This window comes from Rhinolophus hipposideros (assembly GCF_964194185.1).
Source record: "Rhinolophus hipposideros genome assembly, chromosome: 12".
Taxonomy (NCBI): Eukaryota; Metazoa; Chordata; class Mammalia; order Chiroptera; family Rhinolophidae; genus Rhinolophus; species Rhinolophus hipposideros.
The window spans coordinates 43946389-43971194 of NC_138058.1; the positions used below are offsets into that span (position 1 = coordinate 43946389).

A 24806-nucleotide genomic window follows, 5' to 3' on the forward strand; every position below is an offset into this window, starting at 1 on the left:
AAATCTACACTTTTTAGTAATTCAATAAATAGCAAGTTACACACTTTTAAAAAAATGTATGAGAAACTAAAGAAAAAGTTAAACAAAATGGTTTAGTGCACTAAACAGAGGCCCAAACAACTAATGCCAGTTTCTGGAAAGCTTGACACGCACATGGCCAAGAACAAAACCACATGGACTTCGTCTTTACCTGATGTCTCCTGTTATGCAGTGGAACATTCAGAGCGTTATACTGACTATATTCTACAAAACAAAAATGGATATACATTAAATCTCTCATTTTACATTTATAGAAAAACAGCTTAATTGCAACATAATGAACGATCTGCAGCAAAATCGGCTTTACATAAGAATTTAAAATGATCAAAGCCACAATTACAGTATAGGAGAATAATGGAATTTACATAGAATTGGTTGTTTTTCAGATAAAGTAATATTTCTGATTTTTTTTTTACCTTTAGGATAAAATAAATTAAAAGAACAAAAACCTTGTGTTTCTGTTTCTAAGAAATCATTTCAAAAACTTATTTGGGGCCTATCAAGATTACTTAGAAAGTCTCATGATGTTTATGTTATCTTCAGTCATTCTCTCTTCTAAAATACCCTGCACACAGCTGCCGCATCTATTTCTATAATCATCCAAAAATACTAGTTTTCATGACACTGTAATATTTGAAAATCTGTCATTGTCTGCTACTGCTGATCCTAATGATTCGATCCTACATTTTCTGGGTTGGTTTCCATATCTTTCTTACAATCCTCTCTACTCCAGAGTCTGTCATCTGACAGCTTCCCAGCACCTGGCCTCACAGTCCTTTGACTTCGCATGTTAATGACCTTCATTTCTACTAATCCCTGTACACCATTTCAGCCACTCAAACCTTCCCTCCTCTGTCTATACAGTCAGTCAGAATGACCCCAGTGCCAAATATGATTAGGATTTGGCATCCTCCATGCCACTCTCATTCAATTCTCTCTTATGTCCCTATTTCTATTAAATTGGTTTGCTCTCCCATCCACAACCACAGCCTCTGTTTCCCAATCAAGTCCTCTTTGAGCCTTGCTTGTTTTCCTCCCCAGCCTGGTCTATCATTTTCAACAATGCTCTTGCTAACACAAAACCAGATCAGGGTCCACAATAATATATTCTACCTAACTTGAGGGAAGCTTCAACATTACTAGCAATCCATGATTTCATTGCTACGTCCCCATCATACTTCCCATGGTTTCTATTCCAAACTTCTTCCATTTTAAGTCCCTAATATTATTCCCTCCTCTCCTCCCCCGCCCCCATGGGTGGGTTGGCCTTCCCCTACAATACAAGATGATCCGAGTCAAATCACAAGGGGTTCTTACACTCCCCATCCCCCATCTCAGAGCCTATGGCTTCACATATTCTCTGCTCAGCTAACTTTCCTCTTAGCCTCTAGCAAAAGCTCCTTCTGACCCCCTCAGGGCCTAGTCCTTCAATAATCCCCTCCTTCTTACATCTTCAAGATCACTTCATTAGGAAAAAAAAGCATTTGTTGCAGCTTGTTTAACTCTATCTCTGCTGTGACTTTTCCTTATATCATACTTAATTCTCATACTTAATTCTCTACTTATACTTAATTCTCCATTCTCACCCATCATCCTTAACTCATTCTTAATTCTTTACCCTCAGCTACCTCGTACACAACCTTTTCTTTGACTCTGTTACAGTGTTGAGCTCTCATCATCTTTTCCCATTTCCTTCACCCCCATTGCTCAAAACACAGCATGCCTCTGCCTGTTTCCTGAGCATCCACTCCCCTCCCGACCCTGTGCTAGCAACCTGGTACCCACTCCTATCCTGCCCGGAAGCACTTCTCTCAAAAGTGACACTAGTCCTCTCAAAGTCACCGAAGCCAGCTGCCTTTCCTGTCGTTGGCCTCTCTGACCTCTCCCCAGCAATGGGTAGAAGTGACCAGCACCACCAGGTAAAAGACTCGCTTTTCCGGCTTCTGTCTCACCTCCTTTCCTGGCCCCTCTCCCCCTCGGCCCCTCCTCTTCCTGATCAGTGCGAGGGAGAACTCTCCAAGCACCCTGCACAGGCGTCTGCACTTTGGACCCCTCATTCCCACCATCCCAACAGCAAGCATCATCCATCCTGAGTGCCAACAACATTTTCTGTTCGGAGGTCTCGGTTTTTATCTACAAATGCACACACCAATAGATAGTAGATATACACCCATCTATCTGTTGGAATATTAAACAACAAAGCTACCTCATCATCTTTCCCATAAACCTGCTCTTCATCTGCCTCCTGATTTCTGTCAGCTGCACCACCACCTTCCACCTAATGCCTCCTCCCTCTCCCTTGCCTCCTTGCATCTCCCTGACTCAGGCCTCTATAACATCACATCAGGACTATCACACAATAGTCTGGGTCCCCTGTCCCCATTCTAGGGTAGTCTACATTCTTGCCAGATTAACTTTGTGAGTACACAAATCTCATCATGACATTCCCCGGATCACAAGTTTCGGGCCAGCCTGGTGGCTCAGGTGGTTGGAGTGCCGAGCTCCTAACGCCGAGGTCGCTGGTTCGATTCCCACATGGGCCAATGAGCTGCACCCTCTACAGCTAAGGTTGTGAGCAACGGCTCTCCCTGGAGCTGCGCTGCCATGAGCAGCAGTAGGAGGCTGGAGTGAGCTGCCGTGGGGAGGAGCGCCCCGTGGTCAGCATGAGTGGCCGGCAGCCAGCGTGGGCTACTGTGTGCTGCTACAGGCTGCTGTGCTGCTGTGGGCTACCATGTGCTGCCGTGAGCGCAAGGCTCATAATACCAGCATGGGCCAGGGAGCTGTGTCCTACACAATTAGACTGAGAGACAATGGCTTGAACCGAATTTGGGGGGTGAGGGGGAGAAAAGGGAAGAAAAGAAAGTTTCTCCAACAATCCCCACTGCTTGTGAATTAAGTCCCTTTACCCAGAAATCTGGGTCCGGTCCCACCCACCCTTTTAGAACTTACCAGTCGTTGCCCTCCATTTCCCACCCACTTTAGCCTCCTGTTACTACTTTACTAATTACTGCTCAACAGGCCACAACAGCACCTTTTGTCCCACGTACCACACTCCACACAATTCCTTGGCTTATGCTCCCTCATCTCCGCCCAACAAAATCTACGCATGTATCCAGGCCCAGCTCAAAGCACACTTATTCCAAAAGGCTTCCCCAAACAGCCCCACCTACCGTCCTGCCCTTCCTCAGATAGCCCAAGAGGTTCTCTATAGAATAGTTTAGCTCATATTTTAGGTATTTTTATATATTATGTCTCCCCTACTAGACTATAAATCCCTTGATGGTACAGATTTTTATATTATAATTTTTTGCATCCCTTATGCTCCCTACCCATCTGGGCACTCAGCAAATGGTCTCTAAATATAGTGGAACTAAAACAATGACATAAGGATCTAAAGTAAAACAGGGTGACAACTAGTACTGGAAAAGGATAAACCCAAATAAGATTCAGAAGGAAATTGTTAGAACCTAATGACTAATTGATATAAAAATTAAACAGTAAATGAAATGCCAAGGTTTCACGTCTTGTGGATCAAAGTTCGCTACTGCTATTTACATTAATGTAGAAATTAGAAACAGGTGTTCCTTTTCAGAGGAATTTAGGTTTTTGATAAAATAATGACATATGCTGATTTTAGTGTTAGATCAAACTGCTGTTTTTCTTTGGTGACTTTACTCTTTTTTTTAGGACTTCCCTAAGAGAAATTTAGGGGAAGTAAAAAAAAAAAAAAAATTAATTAATTTCAATCATGTGATTATAAAAAAGGAAATGTATACTTACTTGAATTTAAGTTTCAAAATTAAACAATTAAACATTTTCTTTGTTTTCAAGGTTCTAATTTCATTCTTATCTAAAGCTTACAAAACTGGCACTACTATGCATGTACGTTGATTTTTTTTTTAAAGTTCGTTTTGTTGCTCTTGGCTGTGTAAATTACCAGCCCATTTCCTGAAGGAACAGGAAGCAGGACTTAACTGAGTCAGCTCCCTCTCTATCACTGGGGATTGTCCAAGCGGCAGCAGATACCAGGCTGAGAAGGTCTACCTCCCATCCCCACTCCCTTGCACCATGAAAAACAATGTCCCTTGTACAAATTTTCGGGCACTTTATGTGTAGGTTGGTTTTCACCTTGGGATATGCTAAATACACACAATAAAAAAATGTGGATTTGGGCTTTATACAAGAAGGTTGGCTTTAGAGTATAAAGTAGTTATATGAAAATTTAAAATCTCCCTATAGAAAAGAAAAAAGAGAAAGCAAAAGAAAAAAAGAAAAGGAACAAAAAAATTCAAAATCTCCCTATGAAACATGAGGGCCAGAGCTGATCAAAAGAACAAAAGAAAGCAACCTTCTGTTGGGCCAATGAAGTTTTTTTTGCCAAATAGCTTAGAGATTATTTTAATTAGTTGGCTACCACAGAGAGGTTCAAAGTTGCAAATAATGAAAAGTTGTACATAATACCTACTTGTATCATTAAAAGGTACTTTTTCATTGATGATTGATAAGGATTCCTCTAATCTACCTGACAAATCTTCATGAAGATTCTTTAACTGTAATTGACTGAAAGAAAAAAATACAAAACCACATTATCACCAATCAGACAATGGATCCTCATTTGCTTGTTACCTCAACAGCTAGTATTAGGCTTTGAGAGAACTGTGCCGGACATCTGGGATACTCTTGGTAGTAGACAGTTATTAAAAGATGAAGATAAAAATACTAAGCCTTGATTTTAAAGCCCCTAGAACTACTGTACAATAATGCTGAAGTTTGGAAGAATTTATCACACAGTCTTAGTATCTTGTACAATTTTGAGTTTATTTCCCCAAGCACAAAGTAATCTAAGAGTCACTTCAAAATCATAAATCTTCTCTTTATAACATAAATGTTTGTTCAAATATTATGGTAAAGTTCTTTTTGAAGTATTATATCATTTCTTTTCCTTTAGCTCAAAATCTGATCACTTTTCTGATTTTGATTCAATTATGAGGTATACATCTAAACCACTCATGTAATTCTACCAAAGCAACTAAATTGAAGAAACTTACTTAACTGATTCTATTAAAACCTAAAATATTGTCATTTATCAAATAAATGTTGGAGTATATATGCTTTTACCACCCATCAATATGTAATATTTTCAGATTTAGATATCTCCAAATTAGATCACATCACCTCTATTTTATTCAAAATGGATCATTAAAAAGTTAGCACAGTGATTATTAGTCAGTTTTCCTGCCTGGGACTACCAGAAGGCTCTCTTTTTAGTATAGTCTGAAACAGAAAGTATCTAATCCTTAGTACAGGAACGTTATCTGCCACCGTCCAAAACATCTGCAGGCTGAAGACTAATGCATGAGTCACTCTACCAAGAATACGTAAGGCCCCAGAGATTACAGAACTGAAAAGGACCCTGGAGACACCTACTCCTATCTCATTTCAAATGTGAGAAAATTAAGACACAGGAGGTGCTAAACCAAACTCAGGTCTTGTGATTCTTATTTCAGGGCCCCTGGGAATTCACGTTTCCACATACCATTCTTCTGTTCGAAGCCGACATTCCTTGGCCTCCTTTTCTAGAGTCTGAGATTTTACCTGAATTTTAGAAGAGAAAGAAAAGCAGATGGCTCAGGCTGTAGAGGAGAGTACACTTAGGAGATATTGCAGGCAACAGTCTCACCTTGAATTGACTAACTTTTGTGTTGTATAAAGCGCACAAACGATTTACAAAAGCCTTGACTACTTCTTAATGTGCTCTCACCAACAGTGGGGCTTACTTCTAGTTTGGCCTTGTCGTTCTGCAGTTTCTCGATGGTTTCCATGTACTTCCGGGTCAGGCCATCGACCACAGCTTGGTGCTGGGCCGCGTCCGTCTCCAGAGTGGCCAGCCGACTCCTCAGCTCTGCTTCCACATGCTTGTGCTGCTCATCGGCTTCAAAAAACTGAAAAGAAAAGATCATTTTCTCTTCTTACAACATCCTAATATATACAAATGAAGAGAAAAACAACAGCCAGGATTATTCACTGAGCGACTTCCATGTGGTTCCACTGGCTCACTATGTAAAACCTGCAAAGGCATGACCTCATCGCATCCTCAAAGTATGTCAGACATAGTGCTATTGTTAGCCCTTCTGTACGGATGGGGAGCCTGAGCTTAAAGGGGCTACATAACTTGTCAAATGTCTCACAGCCAAAATATAGTAAAAATGAGATTGGAACATGGGTGATCTACTCCAAAGGCTACACCCGCCTCCTCTAGTCTCCTGAATTTCTATTTCAAACAACTTCTGGCATACAGATAATTCAACTCACTAGGGTATAACTTTTCTACTTGGCTAACTTCCATAATTAAACAATCAAAATTTGAATAGATATTATTCCTAAAACAGGCAAAACTCTTTTCCTTAATGAGAATACAATACAAATTAAGAATTATGAACACCACACAAAACGCACTGAGGTCAGAGGTTCATTTTTTTTAACATGTTCAAAGACTGAGAAGTAATGCATATTTATTTTCCACTGTTTCACTATGTTCACCATTTCACAAAAACTTCAGGAGGCATAGCTGGATACAGTACACGATGCCTCTTAACAATCTGCTGAACGTTTGAAGGCAAACACTGATTATTCAGCAGGCCATAAATATTTGAGGACCTGCCATGGGTGAGACCCTGTTCTGGGGCCGGGCATATACAACCGACGTGGTCTGTACCCTAACAGACCTTACAGGGTACAGACCTAACAGACTAATAGGCAGACACATAAAAACCAACTAAACAGTAATAAATTAAAAAGCAAACACTACTTATTGGTAAGCCCCTATCTAAATGATCCATGCAGTCATTTCCTAAATAAAATGAACAGCATATTTCTGTATTGTTATCAAGTTACTGCTGTCCTCTAAAGAAATGTGTACTTCAAAGCACACGTCCATATTAATATATGAATGACATTTAAGAAGTGAATGATAGTGACATATATACCTAGTAACCATAGGAGACATCAAAACACCCATACATACACCAAACATTCTATATTCTATTGGTTTTTCCAGATCATACGACCCATTTTTTAATTCAAATGGAAGAACAGAAAGGTCTCCTCACTTGTATGTGCAACCGCTCATTCTCTTCTATCTTCTTTTGCAGATCTTCATCAAAAACGCTCTTCTGCTCTCGACTCAACTGAGAAGAAGATTCTCCACTTTTCTGATGGAAAGAATAAGTTATGTCCGCATAACTTTCATCCTTTAGAGAAACAGCCTAAGCTACACAGATTCTCTGGTTGCCTGTGTAGAAGGTTGTCCCTTCTACGTGTTCACCATTCTCAGAATGGACTGCAAAAGGTATACAGTCCATCATTTAACTTTTCCTATGTGACACAAGTTGGAACTGCAAATATTGCAATGGGCAGGAAAGCTTAAAAAAGAGAGAGAGAAAAACATAGATAAGGCTCGCTGTTTTTTGCAGATGAATTCAGGAGTAGTTCTGTAGGAAGACAGAGCAGACCCAAAAATCTAGCGATATAAATATTCTTTTGGTTTGAGAAATGAGTTTTAGCAATTCCACGAGTCTGAGTTATTAAACTCCTCTAAGATAATGTAATAAATTATTTAACATTCACAAAGATAAGTTTATACAAAGTTCACATAAATTTCTAATTTTAAAAAAACATAAAGCCGTTATGAATAAACAGAAGGAAAAGGCTCAAAAATTATGAAAAATACCTTCCTTTTGCATTTTTTTACCAATATTAACTTTTCTACATAGAAGAATAGCACTATTTAAAAGAGCCAATAATGAACATTTGTTTTCATGGAATACAAGAACTGAGATTATTCAAGGAACAGCCTAACAATGAAACTGTGTTCAGACATCAGTCACCACCCTTCTCTGCCTTTCTTGTGTCCTCACTCCTTACTTCAAATGAAGTCACTTACTGATCCAATGTGTACCAGGAATTGGAAAGCCTTTTGAAAATGGACTAGCTATATATATATATATATATATATATATAAATTTAAATATCCATCCTGTTTGGAGTACAAGGAGCACGGCTGAATGACACTACCTGGGTCCTTGGTGCTTCCAAATTTGAAAGCTTTAATTAACATGAATTCAGAAGTGTTATACCCAAACCTCTGCTAAAACAGCGCCGGGAAGAAAACCTCACTAATCCTGGGAGCGTGTCTGCAGTACAGATAGCTATTCCTTCCCCAAGGGTCTTTCAGAACTTCCAGAGCATGTGTATTTTAACACAGTTTTCCAAGTAATTCTAATACATACATGTTTTGCCCTCTTGGTTCCCATTTGAAAATTACTACACTAGAGAAATCTTCCATGTAGAGGAAATGTGTACAGAAAGGTACTAACATATAATTATGTCAGTCGGCCATCATAAGGCAAATCCGGTCCCAGGCACTTCTACATGATCCTGTGATCACAACAAAAATGACAGTAGCATCCCCATTTTGTTAATGGAAAAACTGAGGTTGCAAGGTTAAAAAACTTGCCTGAAGTCATATAACTATAAATGGCAAAGAATTCAAGCTCGGGCTTTCCTCCAAAGCCTGCGCTCTTCCCTCCATAGTGTGCTGCTACAGTTACTGTGGGTCTTCTTCCCTTTTCCCACTCTATTATTACTGTCTCAAGTCTACACATTAAGGTGGGGAGGGTGCTGTTCTACATATACACCCAACTTAAAAGATTTAACCACTAGCCAGTATTGTCAAAAAAGATGCAACTTCTTAATCACAGAATATTCAAAAGTACCAGATCATCCATGTTAGAGCTCTAAGAATCTTATCTCACTATATAAACCATAAGGGGAAAAGTTTACTTTTATATCTTCGGACAAGAATACCAAATTGGGCTCATAAGAATAAACACTAAGAAAAAAGATCTACAGCAAAATTACAAGCCTGTGGTAGGAGCAGTTACACTGTTACAGTGTTTCCCATTTTACTTGCCCTACCTTGAGTTAACCCCAACTTGGTATAACTAAAAGACATCAATAATTGATATAATTAAAAGATAGCTATAACTGTGATCAATGTGAGATATCCCTTTAAATTTTCTCAGCCACTAAATCAAATATGTGCCTGTTTGCTCCTAATAATTTATTTTAAACTCACATCCATAGGAAAATGCCTCTACTACTTGGTACATATTCACAGTAAATATCTGCTTTCTTGGCCCAGTACCCAGATATAATCATGAAACACTGCAGAATTTGGAGGTGGGACCCTCTGCTACAACCAGGAGGGCCTACAGATGTCTGTACCATACCCACACAGTATGCTCACTGGCTTTCCTGTACCCTACCTTGTTTTTCTTGCCTCGGGGTTCACTTAGAGCCAGTTCATCTTGAAGCAGTTCTACCCTCTTGGCAAGCTGCAGATTGCGAAATGTCAGACTGTCCATTTCCTGCTGTAGTTTTCTCAATGACTGATCCTTCATTTTCAGTTGTTCCTACATCAAAGTGAAAACAGACCATTCTTTATAATTTACCCTGAAGGTTTAAAAATAATGGGGAAAAAATTATTTTGTTTCACCAAAATATAATCAAAGCTTATTGCTTTAAGGAACTCAAGTTGCATGTTTATCATTCCAGTTCCTACGTTTTTAGCTCTGCTTTGTGACAAAATCAGTTTTTGACCAAACCAAGTAAACTGAAACCTAAAAAGTAAATACATACTGAAGTAACAGATAGTCATCAACTTAAATATCCACAACTACATGTTATATAATGTTGTTATATATGTGTCTGGCAGAGAGGAGACACAAAGCCTGAAGCTACAATTTCACATACTTGTGTTTTTAAAGAGAATCTCACAGTCAATGATGATGACTGTGCAAGAATGGGAAGAAATAAATTTGTATTCACTTTTTTCTATAAATCCTCCCTGAATTTAAGTCAGTCCAAATGAAGTCTTAACAGTATACTTAATTTAGCTTTAAACTATTCTGATTTGTCAAAGATTAAAAATCATTGTTATCCTAACACAAGAATATTTTCAGCGCCTGTTCTACATCAATTCACTTTAAAATTAAGTGAAAATAGAAACAAAATCTAAAATCTAAACAACGTATCTTCTGCTGACCATTCTGTACTATTTATACCATAATGGAGTAAGAAAGCAGGAGCCTAGGGAAATATTTACTGTCACTGTATTTTTTAAAAAATATCATTCTAACTATGTTTTACTGACGATGTTCTGACAACTTTGTGTTCACTGGTAACCAAACACAAATGGTCACATACTACTGTATATTTAAAGAACCATACTTTTATTATGCCCACTGAAAAACCACTTTAAAGCTAAGAAGAGGTCAAGTTTTAATAAACAGGTGATTGAAATCTATTGCAGCAACAACCTAAAAACCATAGGCCGGTGTGCAATCTACTGACATTATTTGCATGTCGAGAATAGGGCTAGAAGGATGGAATAACATGTTTCCATTAAGTAGAAAAACATTTTTCTTTCCTATTGTTTGTTTAGTAAGCCCTTGATTTTTACCTAAAGTTCAGTGGTCAACTTAGGCCCACTGCATGTCCAAATTATCATGTACTTCAAATTAAAGAAATTCAAATCAATGGATGCTTACTGTATCCAACAACTCCCTGAAGAGGCAAACCCAATATAACCAAAAGCGACTATAACAGAAAGTATGCTAACATTCCTATTGAGCAAACCAGCAAATTGTCGTTCTTACTGTGATTAGAATGACCACTGCAACCACCAGTAAAACAAAAAGCAATTCCTTTACATCCTTATGATTAATCACAAGTCAACAAATGCTCCAACTCCATTAAGCAAGCATTACTTTCAGAAGACACCTGTCCCAATCTCTCTGTAAGTCCTAGTTTCTGCAATGGGGATGATGATATCTGCCCTGAAAGGACTGTTGTGAAGACTGAGCTCATGGATAGAAGGTGTTTAGCCGGAGGCCTGACACACAGTGAGTGCTCAATAAACAGAACTGTCACCATCACCACTATCACAGTTCATCAAACATAACTAGCAGCAAGAGGGTATAAAACAGCCCCAAGTGGGCTACAAAGACAAGCTAGGAAATACTTTATCCAGGAATGGGTTTTAAATATTATTAAAAGAGATAACAACCATTCCTTGAAAAATTTAGGCAGAACAATAACTTTACTAACAAATCCTGACGATAAAGCTTATTTTTAATTACCTTGGCTTGGGCACAGAGAGCTTTAGAAGTATAGGTAAGGTGTCCTGAACCATCTCAGCCCTGTCTGTGGAACAGCACCTGAGGCGGGAGCACTCTCAAGAGACAGGTTTCTCTAGTGTAGGGTCCAGCACTAGCTAAGTACAAGGACATACACGATCTGACAATTAAGTTCACGAACTTGCCACTGTGCGCTTACTGTACAAAGCAGCACTGTACAAACAGCTCGGTAAGGTTTCATAACTTTGGTATGTCAGTGTCTCACAGCTGTGTTCGCGTCGATGTTTGGCGTTGTTTTGCTGAATGGCGTTCATTATTGCTGTTGTGTGTTTTTGTGTGCCGTCGCGAGAATGTCTGAGCTTGAATTAGAGCAAGGAACAAACATTAAATTTCTTGTTAAACTTGGCAGGAGTGGAAGTGAAATCATGGACATGTTAGTGCAAGTTTATGGGGATAATGCCATGAAGAAAACGGCAGTGTACAAATGCATTAAATGTTTTTCTGAGAGGAGAGAATGTGTCACTGATGAAGAGAGGTCAGGGCAGCCAGTAACAAGCAGAACTGACAAAGACATTACAAAAATTCGTGGAATTGTGCATCAAAATCGTCGGCTGACTGTGAGAAGCATAGCAGACCAAGTAAACATCAATAGAGAAACAGTCAGGAATATCTCAACTGCAAATCTTGGCATGAGAAGCATGTGTGTAAAAATGGTCTCGAAGGAGCTCACTGATGAACAAAAGCAAAGGAGAGTCGAAGTTTGCCAAGACCTTTTGGAGAGGCAAAGCGAAGTTTTAGACCATGTTATCACTGGTGATGAAACATGGGTGTAGCAATACGACCCTAAAACAAAGCGTCACAGTGCACAAAGGAAGTCAGCCAATTCTCCACAACCAAAAAAGTTCTGTCAGTCCCAATCAAGAGTCAAAACAATGATGCTAACCTTTTTTGATATCAGAGGGATTATTCATTATGAATTTGTACCAACTGGACAAACAGTTAACTAAGTTTACTATTTGGAAGTGCTGAAAAGGCTGCGTGAAAAAGACAAAAACAACCTAAATTATTTGCCAACAATTCATGGCTCTTACATCACGACAATGCACCAGCTCACATGGCACTGTCTATGAGGGAGTTTTTAGCCAGTAAACAAATAACTGTACTGGAACACCCTCCCTACTCACCTGATCTGGCCCCCAGTGACTTCTTTCTTTACCCAAAGATAAAGGAAATATTGAAAGGAAGACATTTTGATGACATTCAGGACATGAAGGGTAATACGATGACAGCTTTGATGGCCATTCCAGAAAAAGAATTCCAAAATTTCTTTGAAGGATAGACTAGGTGCTGGTGTCGGTACATATCTCCCCAAGGGGAGCGCTTCGAAGGTGACCATAGTGATATTCAGCAATGAAGTATGTAGCACTTTTTCCAGGATGAGTTCGCAAACATAATTGTCAGACCTCGTACTTCTGGGTCGTGGTTACCTGAGTGGCACTGCCTAAGATATGTCACTGGTTGGGGGATCCTTCAAAAAGAAATAAGGGTAAAAGGAATCCTAACCCTTTTGGTCTAAAGAAGGAGTAAGGGAAAGAGCAAAAGACTGAAGGTAGCAGTATGTTTAACTGAAACTGGGCCAAGAAGGAATGCATATTCTAGAATTAATTTAGCCAATTAAAAATATCACTAAGCAGTATTCATTGCCTACTAGAATGAGGTAGAAACAAATTCCTACATATTTCTCCCCTCAGTTAACAAAAGTGCTGATGGTAAAATGTATCACTCAAAGTGTCCTGATTAACACAGGTTATTACTATTAAATAGCCTAACCCAAAAGCAAGATTAAAGGACTAAATTATTCACACTTTCAAATCCATCTATTAGGGACAACCATCTGCTGAATGATGGGGCTACAAACATGAATATGATATCGCCCCCCTCACAGTGCTGTCTAGTGATCAAGACAGGTAAGAAGCCCCATTAATCCCGATGAACTGAGCTAAGTAAAGGCCTTGAGGTAAAAGAGAAATGCATTCGATAAAGTCAAATAATACATTTTTGTAATTTTTAGCTAAGGAAATCAAAGAACATCAGATTCATACAAGTAGGATGAAGTAGGATTCATCAGATTCATAAGCAAGTAGGAAGGTTAAACACAGAAAACATATTACTCATCCCTATCCCTAGTAAATCAGTGTCAGAGTTGAGACTTTAACCCAGAAAACCAGCCAAATCCCCTGCTTTGAGCATCACCACTCACTCACTTAACCCTCACAGTACAAACTTCCTGTTGCATACCTTTAAAGCAGCAGAATTCGCTTGTTCATCCACAACACCTTTCTTCAGGACCTGATTCTGCGCCCGAAGCTAAAACAGAGCAAGCAATAATTAATGTTTGAAACAAAATAAGCACTTACAGCCAGAAATCACTTACCATTACTTTACAGGAATCACTACACTGAGTAACTATCTTCTCACATATACTTGTACGTGAAAAAATACCAGCCCAAAGGACAGTAGGTACCATCGTTCTGCCATCTTACAGATGAAGACACAGTGGCTGAGCTGCCAGTGACAGAAAACTAATCCACGGCAAAACTGAGACTAAAATTCAGGTCTCTCGACTTCTACTACGTAGTTCTTTCTATGGAACCAAGTCACTTCTCTAAACAAAAACTACTATTTTCCTTGAAACTCTGGCACATCATTTATCTGTAAAATACATACAATTGAACCAGTGACGGAATAAGATTTCTATCAAAAATCAAAGTGTAGGGTATCAACATACCTAGCAGGACAATGTGCCTAATATTAGTCATGCAAACGTCATCAGGAATGGAAGACTTGTTATCAGGCATCAGCTGAGGCAGTGTACAAAAGCAACTGAGAAGCAGGCTCAATTTAGACATTAATAATGAGAAGTTAAGTGACAATGCCGAGATTCAGACCCCAGCAGTTTTGACTTCAGAGACCTAATGCCATTATACAATATTGGCTACTGTTTTATAAAACTACATATAAATGAGAAAAGCAGTGGGCTGGGGGTGGGGTGGGCAGAAGCCTTGGAAGAAATAGGACTTGGGCTATTTTTTTCATAGTTAAGTTTTTAATTGAGGTATTACTTTATTTTACGTAAAATATACAAATAAAAAATTATACAGTTTGATGAATTTTCATTTATGTATATATCTATATAACCACCACTGGCAGGGTTTTGAAAGATAAAACTTCAGTAGCAATCCACTTCTATAATACTAAGAGGAAAAGTTCTCAGCAAGGGTAACACAGAGCATAGAAAAAAGTATAAATACACTGAAGCAAAACATTTACAGATTAATAATCTGAGGGTTTAGTAGAGACCATGAAAGACCAGGTTCTTCTCTGAGAAATAAATGCAACGCTTTTATTGATGCGCTTACAAAAAAATCTAATGCTAATTCTGCATAGCTCAGATCTGTCTCCCAAGAACAGAAATGACACTTTTCTGTGCCAAAAGAATAGGAATATTTATACTAAACCTTAAACTGAGTATTTGAAACTCAAGAGAAAATTTAGCTCAAATTTTTAATAAGAAAAGCAGGAATATTGCTTTTGGCAGGAATAAAGCAGGATATTCAGTTTGAGCAAAAGACAGATTCAAAAGATGAGTTTCTTCTATTTTTAGAAGGTTAAAGATCATGGTTCACTACCACAACAGCAAGAAGACACAAATCTTGTTCTACCATTTACTGGACAATATAAACTTGGAAAATTCACTTAACCCTCTGAGCCTCAGTTATATTCTCTATAAAATGGGTAAGTACGTCTAGCCTATCTTCCTTCTTCTGAGGTTTTTGTGAAAACCAGACAAGAAACCTATGTCGAAGCACTTTCTAAACTATAAAGTGCTCCACAAATGGAAACAGAGCTCTTATTACTAGAATAGGATACAAGGAAGAACAAGTATATTTATTAGTTTGTCTTGTGTGAGGCATTGTACTAAATGATATGGGGGAGAAAAAGAAGTAAAAGAAGTGGTCTCTGTTTTCAAAGAGCTTACAATTTAAAAGGGAAGATAAAAGATAACTAGCAATCTTAATATTTTCACTTAAAAAAAAGTAGTAGAGACATTACATTCTCTCAAACTGGGATTGGCAAACTAAGCCAACCCATGGGTCGAACTGCCCTGCAGCCTATTTTGAAGTTTTACTGGCACACACACTCATTATTCATGTATTATCAATGGCTGCTTTTGAGCTACAATGACAAAGATGAGTCGTTACAATAAAAACCACATGGTCCCAAACCTAAAATATTTACTATTAGGCTCTTTACAGAAAAAGTTTGGGGACCTCGCTTTAGAAGTTCAGAAGAAAGAAATACCGCTTCAATGTTGACTACAATCATGCCATATGTTACTTTTTAAGCAATATCAACACTCTTGGATAATGTGCTACCTCGGTAACTTACTAGTACAGTAACAAGACAGCGCTTATTAAACTGTTCAGTTTTAATTTTACTTTTCAAAGTAGTAAATTTTACATTTACTAATTTATGTATGATTTATAGATTTCTCTACTCATCTCCCATCTGTCAACTAAGACTACCGTATAATTCTTTGTATCTCCTCCCTATAATGAAAGATCAGTGCTATGGATAAAGAAGGCGCTCAATAAATGTTTAATCACATTAAATACTGTATACAAAGTGTTTAAAGGTAATGCACTATACAACTATCAGAGACTGTCATTATTTTAACAGTCCCTGAGACCCTTCTCCAAATGATTTGAACCTCGTGGTCCTACTGGACACCCAGCGTCCTCCAAAGCCCTGAGCCCAACTCTCCAACGACCAGTGTCCTGACCTATTCTAGGTAACTTTATTTCTGGAAGAGCTCAGCCTCATCACAACGCTGTTTCCTTTTTTTTTTTCTTTTTTGTTTTTAATTTATTTTGGGGGAGGTTAAAATCGAATTTATTTTCCTTTTTTATTTACTGGGGTGACCAACACTGTTTCTTTAGGGACAGAGTGGTAGTGAGCCAGCTATGATGTCTCTCACGCCACTGTGACAATCTGTGGTAGGATAATTAGTCCAAGATTAGGGATTTACTACTTTCAATCACAAACTATTGCCAAGAGTTTGTGGGGAAACAGATGAATCATCTGTAAGCATTTTCTCATCTAATCCTCAACAATGTTCCGTGTTAGAGCTACTCTTACATAGCTATTTTCATGCAATGGACATTTTGACATTTATGTATGTTTTACGACCCTATGAAACAAATCTTTAAACAGATAGCTTTTCTTCACTACAAAGTAATGTGTGCAACAGACAACTCGAGGCCCGTCCCTAAGCCTCACCACAGCCCTGATTTGCAGGTTCAGAATACTAAAGTCACCCGCAGACCCCAGCATCAGTTATCTCTGGCCTGGATGATCCCTCAAACTCCTTCCAGATCTAACATTTTAAGTATTCCCAAGTGCTGAGAATACCATTTAGTCTTTCTCTCTACCTACTACTTATTCCTCCCCCTGGAGGGGAATAAAGTATCTGTAAGCTAGGTAGTCTATGTACTAGAGGCTGAGGTTATCTTGTCACTGAGGCAGGAGAAAAACCTTCTCAGACCTGTCTTCAAAGGGAACCCTTTCTCCTCCTCCTGCTCCCATGCAGGGAAACTCATTAGGACAAAACCCCCAACCCCAACCCTTGCGGTCTAGCTGCCCCTTCAGTGACTAGATGGGCAAGTCAGGTGAATTAAAGAGGAAGAGGAGGACATCCTTGTCACTCAAAGTGTGGCCTGTGGACAGCTGCAGCAGCATCACCTGGGAGCAGAACGTGAGGCCCCACCCCAGACCTACAGAACCAGAATCTGCAGTTGAACAAGGTCTTCAGGTGTGTCACACACATTCACGTTAGTGATGCACTGATCTAGGGCTAAGCTCGCGCTGTTCAACAGGGCACCCAACAGCCACATGTGCCTGTTTCAATTTAAATTATTTAAACCTGAGCTCCTCAATGTTGCTAGCACATCTCAGGTGCTCAACAGCCCCCTGGGCTGGTGGTCACCCTACTGGACAGCACAGATACGGAACATTTTCATTCTCATGGAAAGTTCCACTGGATAGCACTGAACACAAAGCTCTTTTCCAATCCAACTTTAGAAGTCAACCCTACACATCAGGGTGAAAAAAAAACTGATACTCGATTTTAATTCAATCCAGCTCCTGAGTCTGTCTCTCATTCAGATGGGGGCGGCTTAGGTTTCCAGGCCTTGCTATCTGGAAAGCAAACACACGGAATCACAACCTTCCCTTCCCCGATATGAGTAGCTCTATACTAAGAGCACAAGTCTGGAAAGTTCCCAAAGGCAAACATCCTTCGTGACTATAAGAGGAACCACCTGCAAAGTAAACCGTTAGAGAAATAATGGATATTTGGTTTTCCCATTGTTTTTTGTCTTAAAAAGAGCACTAAAAAGATTATCTTTGAGCAAAAGCTACTATACTGAAACCATTCCTTGAGTAACAGTTCTCCAACCCCGGTGTGCATCCGAATCACTGGAGAGGTTTGTTATAACAGCGACTCCTGGGTCTGACCACCAATTTCAGATTCAGTAAGTCCAGGATGGACTCAAGAATTCATATTTCTAACCTGTTCCCAGGTGCCAATGATGCTGATCTAGGGGCCACACTTTGAGAACCACTGACCGAGAGTAACACAAACATTGGAAAGACAGAACTTGAAACTCACTTACATGCATAACATGGTACCAGGCAAGAGTGCAGGAGCCTCTGCAAAGAAAGCTGGCTGAAATCAAATGAGCCTGCACTGAGTGCACTTAGCCTCCCCTCTCCATGATGAGATACCAGAGCCAAAGAAGCAGAACAGACCGTGGAAGAAACACCAAGTAAGAAATGGTCTTCGATTCTTCATCTCAGTAGTAACTGAGGCCTTGATCAGCTTTCCTTCAGATATCAAAGAGGTAGCCTCCATCTATTACCTACTAACTTCACAAACCTCTCTGAAAACCAGCTGCTATTTACCTTTTCCTTCCCCACACTCTATTAAACCTGAAATTTTAAAAGCCTCCAATGATCTCCTAATTTCCCAAAACACTAGGATCCTAATCTCCACTTTTACTGATCTTTCCGTAACACTTTATGTTTTAGCAACCTGTGTGCCTCAGATTTTCTCATCTGCTTTGGCCTCCAGGATTCATCTTTAAGCTAAACTCTCAGTCTCTTTAATGGGAGCTCCTCAGACCTTTTTTTTTTTTCCTTCTCAAGAGGAAAGATGATTGTGACTGGTTCTTAAGCAAGAAATGGGCTTCTTCCTGGAACACAGGCTGAGGTCTGCATTAAATAAGAATAAGATTCTGCAAATGTCCTTGATTTAGGGATCATGCTTGCATATCTCTTGATATGTAAGCCTCCTTCTCCAGATTAGGAGGAGATCTTTTTTTCCTGTGTATCCTAAATAAGGAAAAAGAAAAGATGTAATTGGATTTCCGTATCAGCCCACAATTTCTGCCCACAAGGTAGAAAAAAGGTAGAATCCCTCTTCCATAGGCACAGGGCTGGAGGTAGCATAGATCTTATCTAGAAATTGCTTGGCACTAGAATTGACAGGAAATAAAAAGCACATGAAATCTTTTGACCAATCTCTGTGCTCTTGTGTTCTGAAATTTCCAGTACATTGCAATTAAAACGATGAAAAATGGTCTGGCCCAACGGGAAAATAACCTCAAATCTGGCAGACCTGTTCCAGTCTCTTTTGCATCTCTTCCTCCTCTTGTCACATCCTTCCCACAGGTGTTCCCCAAACAGTCTACCTAAAGTGCTCTTCTCTGATTAACTCTGGAAATCCAACTATCGTCTTTATGGGAATTACTCTAAAAGCTCTGGCCTTTGTCCTTTTAGCCAGTCCATCTCCATCAGAAATTTTCAGTAACTACCCCAACATCACCTCTACTGTGAATCAGATAACTTTAACATACTTTACAATTCAAAAATTCTATGATTGCATTTAACCATTAATCCTTCCCTTCACTTGAAATTGGTACCCCTTCCTGCCCGCCCTCCTTTGTCAATGGTGGTCATCTCAGAGATTCAGGATCAACTATCAGCCTTCCCTCACTCATCCTGCCCCACAGAATGAATGAGACACAAGAATGAGTACTACCTCATACTTTCCTTATATCCACAAGTTTAGTGCTAGGCAGAAAGCAGGGCACCCAGAAAAAAAGGTAAGCTAAGAAGTATTTTTTTAACTATAACTCCTAAATCTAGGCGCCCTTTCCATTTCAACTGTCACTGTCACTCTCCCCAAAACTATTCAAACTACAATTTTGTCTTCTTTTCACCAATCTTTCCCTATTTCAATCCATCCTCCAAATAGTTACCAGTTTTCTTCCTACAAGTAATGTCACTCCCATTTAAAAACCTTTGATGTTTCTCCATTACTCAAAAGATAAAGTTTAAATGCCTTATTTGACATCCACAACCCTTCACAATCAAGTCCAATTTACCTATCCAACCATATTTTACCACTCTCTGCCTTGTATCTTACTTAACGTGTTTTCATGTCAGCAAACATAGCCTGTTCCCTTTGCCTGGAATACTACCCCTCCCTCCCTCTTCCCTGCTGCCCAATCTGAGTAACTTCTACCCTCCACCTCTTCTGTGTTCCCAATGAACTAACATTTGTCCTCTTGTATCATAATTACGTACAATGTTTGAACATTTTATTAACAGGGTCTCCTTAAGCTGGAACTCTGCCTCATTCAACCAACTCTGGAGGACTGTTTACAGGAACCACATAATAAGTGTGGGACAAAAGAGCTTACATATCCAAAAGAATACTATCTTTCAAAGTTTTTATTACTTTGGGAGGTTATACAATTATTTAAGCAATGCAGTCACTGCTCGGTACATTTCTGGAACTCTCTTTTGCCATTTGCAATTGCCTTGTGAGCTTGTTTACTCTCTGGAGAAGAAAATCAGTCCCCTTACTTTATACCTATGAAACATTTTCACTCTAAAAGAGTAGAGCCAACATTGCATACTACTGCAATCCTCCACCCATCCCACTTCATTGTATGGTTTGTTCCAAACAACTTCTGGCCCTTTCAAACAAGAAAACATTCCTTCAAAAAGGATGAAAACTGTCATCACTGGCACTGTGCCTCAGGCTCGAAAGACAATTTCAAGTGGAAATGCAAGAAGTTTTGCCAACGATAGCACCGTTGGAATGAGTGTAGTATTTCAAAAGGCTCCCATTTTTGGCGAAAAGATTAATGTGTATGTTTAGACATGGGTTTTATTTTTCAAACAATATTTCATTTAACCTTGGTGAATGTTAATTGAAATCATAGGGGAAAAAATGTGTCTCAGTTTCTCCAAATTGTGAAAAGGGGGCTGTCTTCCCATTATCTCCATGAGTGCCAAGATCATTGGAAACGAAGCTTAATGACTGTTGAACGGACTTCCAAAGATGTGAAGAGTCTGCTTTTATAACTTCATTAGAATATTCTTAAGGCAGAAACACCCTCCCCAAAGGGTTCCATCATTTAAAAGACTGATGCCATAAATTCGACAAAGGGGCAGGTCCCTATTTTGCTCAAGTCAGCATGTATTCAGCACCTGCTGGGTGCTCTGCCCCACGCCAGGTGACTGAGAGAAAAGAGAAGGACACAGCCCTAGCACTCAAGCTTTCAAAATCATTTCCAGACAATATCTTGCTAAATCACTGAATACATTCATAACCATCCATGCCTGGTGAGGCCGTTTACACGCATGATTCTATTTACCCTCCCGAATTGAATGGGGGCAGAGAAATCTCTTTATCCTCATAACATCCCTGTGTGAAGGTAGAAAGCTGGATCTTCCCCATCACTGGACTGGGAAAATTGAGGAAGCAGCAGAGGAGTGGTCCTCACCTTTCCCTTCCCCTCCCGGCCAGCACCAGAGGCAGAAGCCAGGATCTCTTGACATCCCAGTCCCACGCCCGCTAGTTCAGTGAGAGAGAAGAATCAAACTACAGCTCCTTCCCGCAGAAACGCACACGGACCCAGATACCGCCCGGCCCCATCTCCTGGGAGCTGCAGGTGGAGGCACGGTAATGGTGGACAGAGAAGGCGGAGGAGAGGGAGGGGGTGCGCTCGCCTACCCGCTCCGCGGTCCCCCACCGTCCCGACAAGTCAAGGCAATACGGGGCCGCGGGGCCGCACGGCCGGGGACCCCCTAATCCCCGCCCACGATGGGTACCTTCGAGTACTCCTGAGCCAGCTTCTGGTACTTCCCCTGCAACTCTGCCGAGGCCATGGCCTCCCCCGCCCCGTCCAGGCCAGGCTGCCCAGGCCGTTCAGCCCCGCCCCCCGCCCCCAACCCCAGACAAGCTCCAGGGTACGGCTCCCCGAGCTCCTGCCCGCTTTGCCACCGCCGCCGCGCCTCCTCCTCCACTTCCGGGTTCGCCCAGTGGGAGGAAGGCGTAGTGAGACGAGGGGAGGAGCGACTGCCGGGGGCGGGGCGACGTCAACGTCACCGCCCCACCCTCCCGCCCCCGAGCACGTGCGCGCGCAGCCTGGCTGGTGTGCCTGGGCCCTGCCTCAGGGACCAGGGGGCGCCATCTTGACGCATGGTCCAAGATGGCGACCTGGAACGGAGAAGGAGAGCATCAAGGGGGGGAGACAATGATGAAAGTCCACAGAATGGGCGGGGGACCGAGGAGAGGGGCGGTGGTTGCGAAATGCCGAGGACCGGAAGAAGAAATATTCTAAGCGTATCAAGAATTCTGCCCGATCCTCCTTTCCCTTCCCCCTCTGGTTCCCATGGCAACCGTCTGTAATTTGATGGTTACATCTTTCAGGACGGGCACCAAGAGAGAGACTTCTGTATTCCGCTATCTCGTTATGCGGATATGGTAGCACCGGACATGCTCTGCATCGTAAACTCTCATACCTCCCCGAAATTTACAGTGCTTGTTGCTGCCACTTCCCCTGCTCCACACCAGACAAACCTTTATTGTCTTATATTTTGACATTGCGACTTCTTTGTGTGTTTGCCCTACCCACTCCGTCGGCCATCCCTGCCCCCATACACACACCACATCAGAGACTTTTTCAGGGCACTGGGTAAAAAGCTGTTAGGACATTTCAGGAATGAATTCTGCCACGCATGCAGATAGGGTAGACGTTAATGTTAAATAACTGGAGAACTGAAACCAAAAATAGTCTTCCAGAGATATTTTATGTCACTTTTGCTTGAATTAAAAGCCTGCCTCCATTCATTAAATAATTTTGGGGGGCCTGTTTTATGTTACATGTTGTTCTAGGTATTGCATTTACTGCTACACAGAAATGTTCATTGGTAAAGGAATGAGTAAATACATTTAGAGTGCATGTTTGCCTTAAATTACAGCATGGCAGTTCAAACTAATGACCTAGATCTGTATATATCTGTATCTACATGACACAACACTTTAAAATCAGATTGCAGTATACTAGAGCATGAAAAGATACACTTAAAAATGCAAAGCAACATTTGTATTGTTCATGAACACGTGAACATGTACTAAAAATGGAGAAACAAGAGCTGGAAGGGTACACATCAAAATCTGGATAGCGGTGGCCTCTAGTGAGAAAAGGAGAAAGGGGAATGAAACAGGAGAACAAAGGAGCATAAACTTTATTTTTATTTAATTTTTAAAGTAAATATGACAGGATGTTAACATTTATTATCTAGGTAGTAGGTACAGGGATGTTAGTTTCATCGGCATTTTAGAATGCTTGAAATTTTCCATGATCAAAAAAACTACTGGTGCTTTCCTGGTTTCTTGTTTGGTATGAGTAAGCCTGGGATTTTATAAGGAAAGGCAGAGCCTTTCATTTTACAGTAGCATTTTTCAGCTACTGTAATATGTAAGAAGATTACAGACTTTCTAAAATGTTTATATTTTTCAATTTGCTAGTAGCCAAGTCCTATTGTTCAGCAAATTTTAAGAACAACAGTTTTTAAGTTGTTATTATTATTAGTTTTCCATGGCACCACAAAGCGGTGAAATTAAATATTGTAAGTGAAATTTCTGTAGTTTGTAATATAATAGAATTTTCAATCATTTGAAAATAAAACGCCACCTCAGAAATAACATTCCAAAGAAAGAATGTGCAACTTTGGCTACAGAGCCTGTGTAAGTTCATTTTACCGAACTGGAAATTTATTTTCCACTGCTTAATTTAGTTGTTCTGCCAAATGCATGGTGTTCAAATCCCATTGATAAGTCTGAATACATTAAAGTCAAAAATCTCTTCCTCAAAAGACACCATTAACTGAATGAAAAGGCAAGTCACAGAGTGGAAGATGATTGTAACATATATATCCAACAGAGGTTTCATCCAAATATATAAAGAGCTCTTATAAATCAATAAGGGGAAAGATAGGTAACCAAATAGAAATATGGTCAAGAAAATTCAACAGGCATTTCCCAAAAGAAGATATACAAACGGCCTTTAAACGTGCAAAACGGTGTTCAGTTTCATTAGTAATCAGGAGGAAGTGAAATTAAAACCACAGTGAGATACCACGCACACCCACACAAATGGCTAAAATTAAAAAGACTAACAAGTGTTAATGAGGATACGGAACAAAAAAGACTCTCGTAAAGTGTTGGTAGGAACGTAAAGAACAATGATTTAGGAAAACAATTTGGTATTATTTTCTCACCTAGAAAGATACATGTTTATGATCTAGCAATTCTGTTACATATACACTCAAAAAAAGTATTCATAACAGTATTATTCATAAAAGGCCAAAAATGTCTATCAACAGAATAAAGATTGTGCATTCATATTATGGAATACTAACCGGCAATTAAAAAAAAAAACCTGAAATACAGCTACAGTTAACTACTGGATGAATCTCAAAAATATAATCTGGAACAAAAGTAGCCAGACCCAAAAACAACTATATTGTATGACTTCATTTATGTAACATTCAAAAAAAGGGGGCTGGATTCAACTATAAGGTTCAGGGATGCATGCCTGGGAAATAAAACTGGAAAGAAAAATAAGGAAGTGATAACAATGAAAGTCAGGAGCTTGATTACTTTGGGGAGGAAAGAGGATGGTAACAGTTGGGAGGGAGAAGGACAGAGCCTTCAGGGGTGTTGGCAATGTTCTATTTCTGTGTGATAGTTACACGGGTGTTAACTTTGTGATAATTCTTCAGGAGATACATTATTGTTTTGTGTGCTTCTTTGTATGGGTGTTACATTTCACAATAGCAAAATTTTTAAAACTCTTGATTATCTCATATGCTTGCCAACAATAGTTCCCAACCTATAATCATAGTACACTTGTAGAGAGTGATGTAAATGAAGGTGGTTTGGAATTTTTGTAAATGTACATGTGTTGTGATGATCATTAAAGCATTTAAAAATCTACTGTTTTAGGATTTTTTTTTTTTCAGTTGCAGGTGTCAGAACTGATACCAGATTGCACTCAGAGGGGCAATTTACTAGAAGGATGTATGGCTAGATCACAGAACAATAAGAAGAAAGGACCTCAAGTGCAACTTAGACCAGGGACCTGAATG

At 39.9% G+C, this 24806-nt stretch overlaps 1 protein-coding gene across 1 annotated transcript in view; it reads right to left on the reverse strand.

The window, feature by feature from the left end:
• The window catches only part of PPP1R21 (protein phosphatase 1 regulatory subunit 21), a 59203-nt gene extending 37510 nt beyond the window's left edge, over positions 1–21693 (reverse strand). The window contains exons 1-8 of the mRNA XM_081069158.1: positions 21483–21693; positions 13536–13604; positions 9366–9512; positions 7149–7250; positions 5817–5981; positions 5576–5634; positions 4505–4599; positions 191–243 (exon numbers count right to left, since the gene is read on the reverse strand). Of these exons, the coding sequence (XP_080925284.1) occupies positions 191–243; positions 4505–4599; positions 5576–5634; positions 5817–5981; positions 7149–7250; positions 9366–9512; positions 13536–13604; positions 21483–21539 (747 nt within the window). The 5' untranslated portion in view covers positions 21540–21693. The remainder of the gene's footprint in view (positions 1–190; positions 244–4504; positions 4600–5575; positions 5635–5816; positions 5982–7148; positions 7251–9365; positions 9513–13535; positions 13605–21482) is intronic.
• Between the last annotated feature and the right edge of the window lie 3113 nt (positions 21694–24806).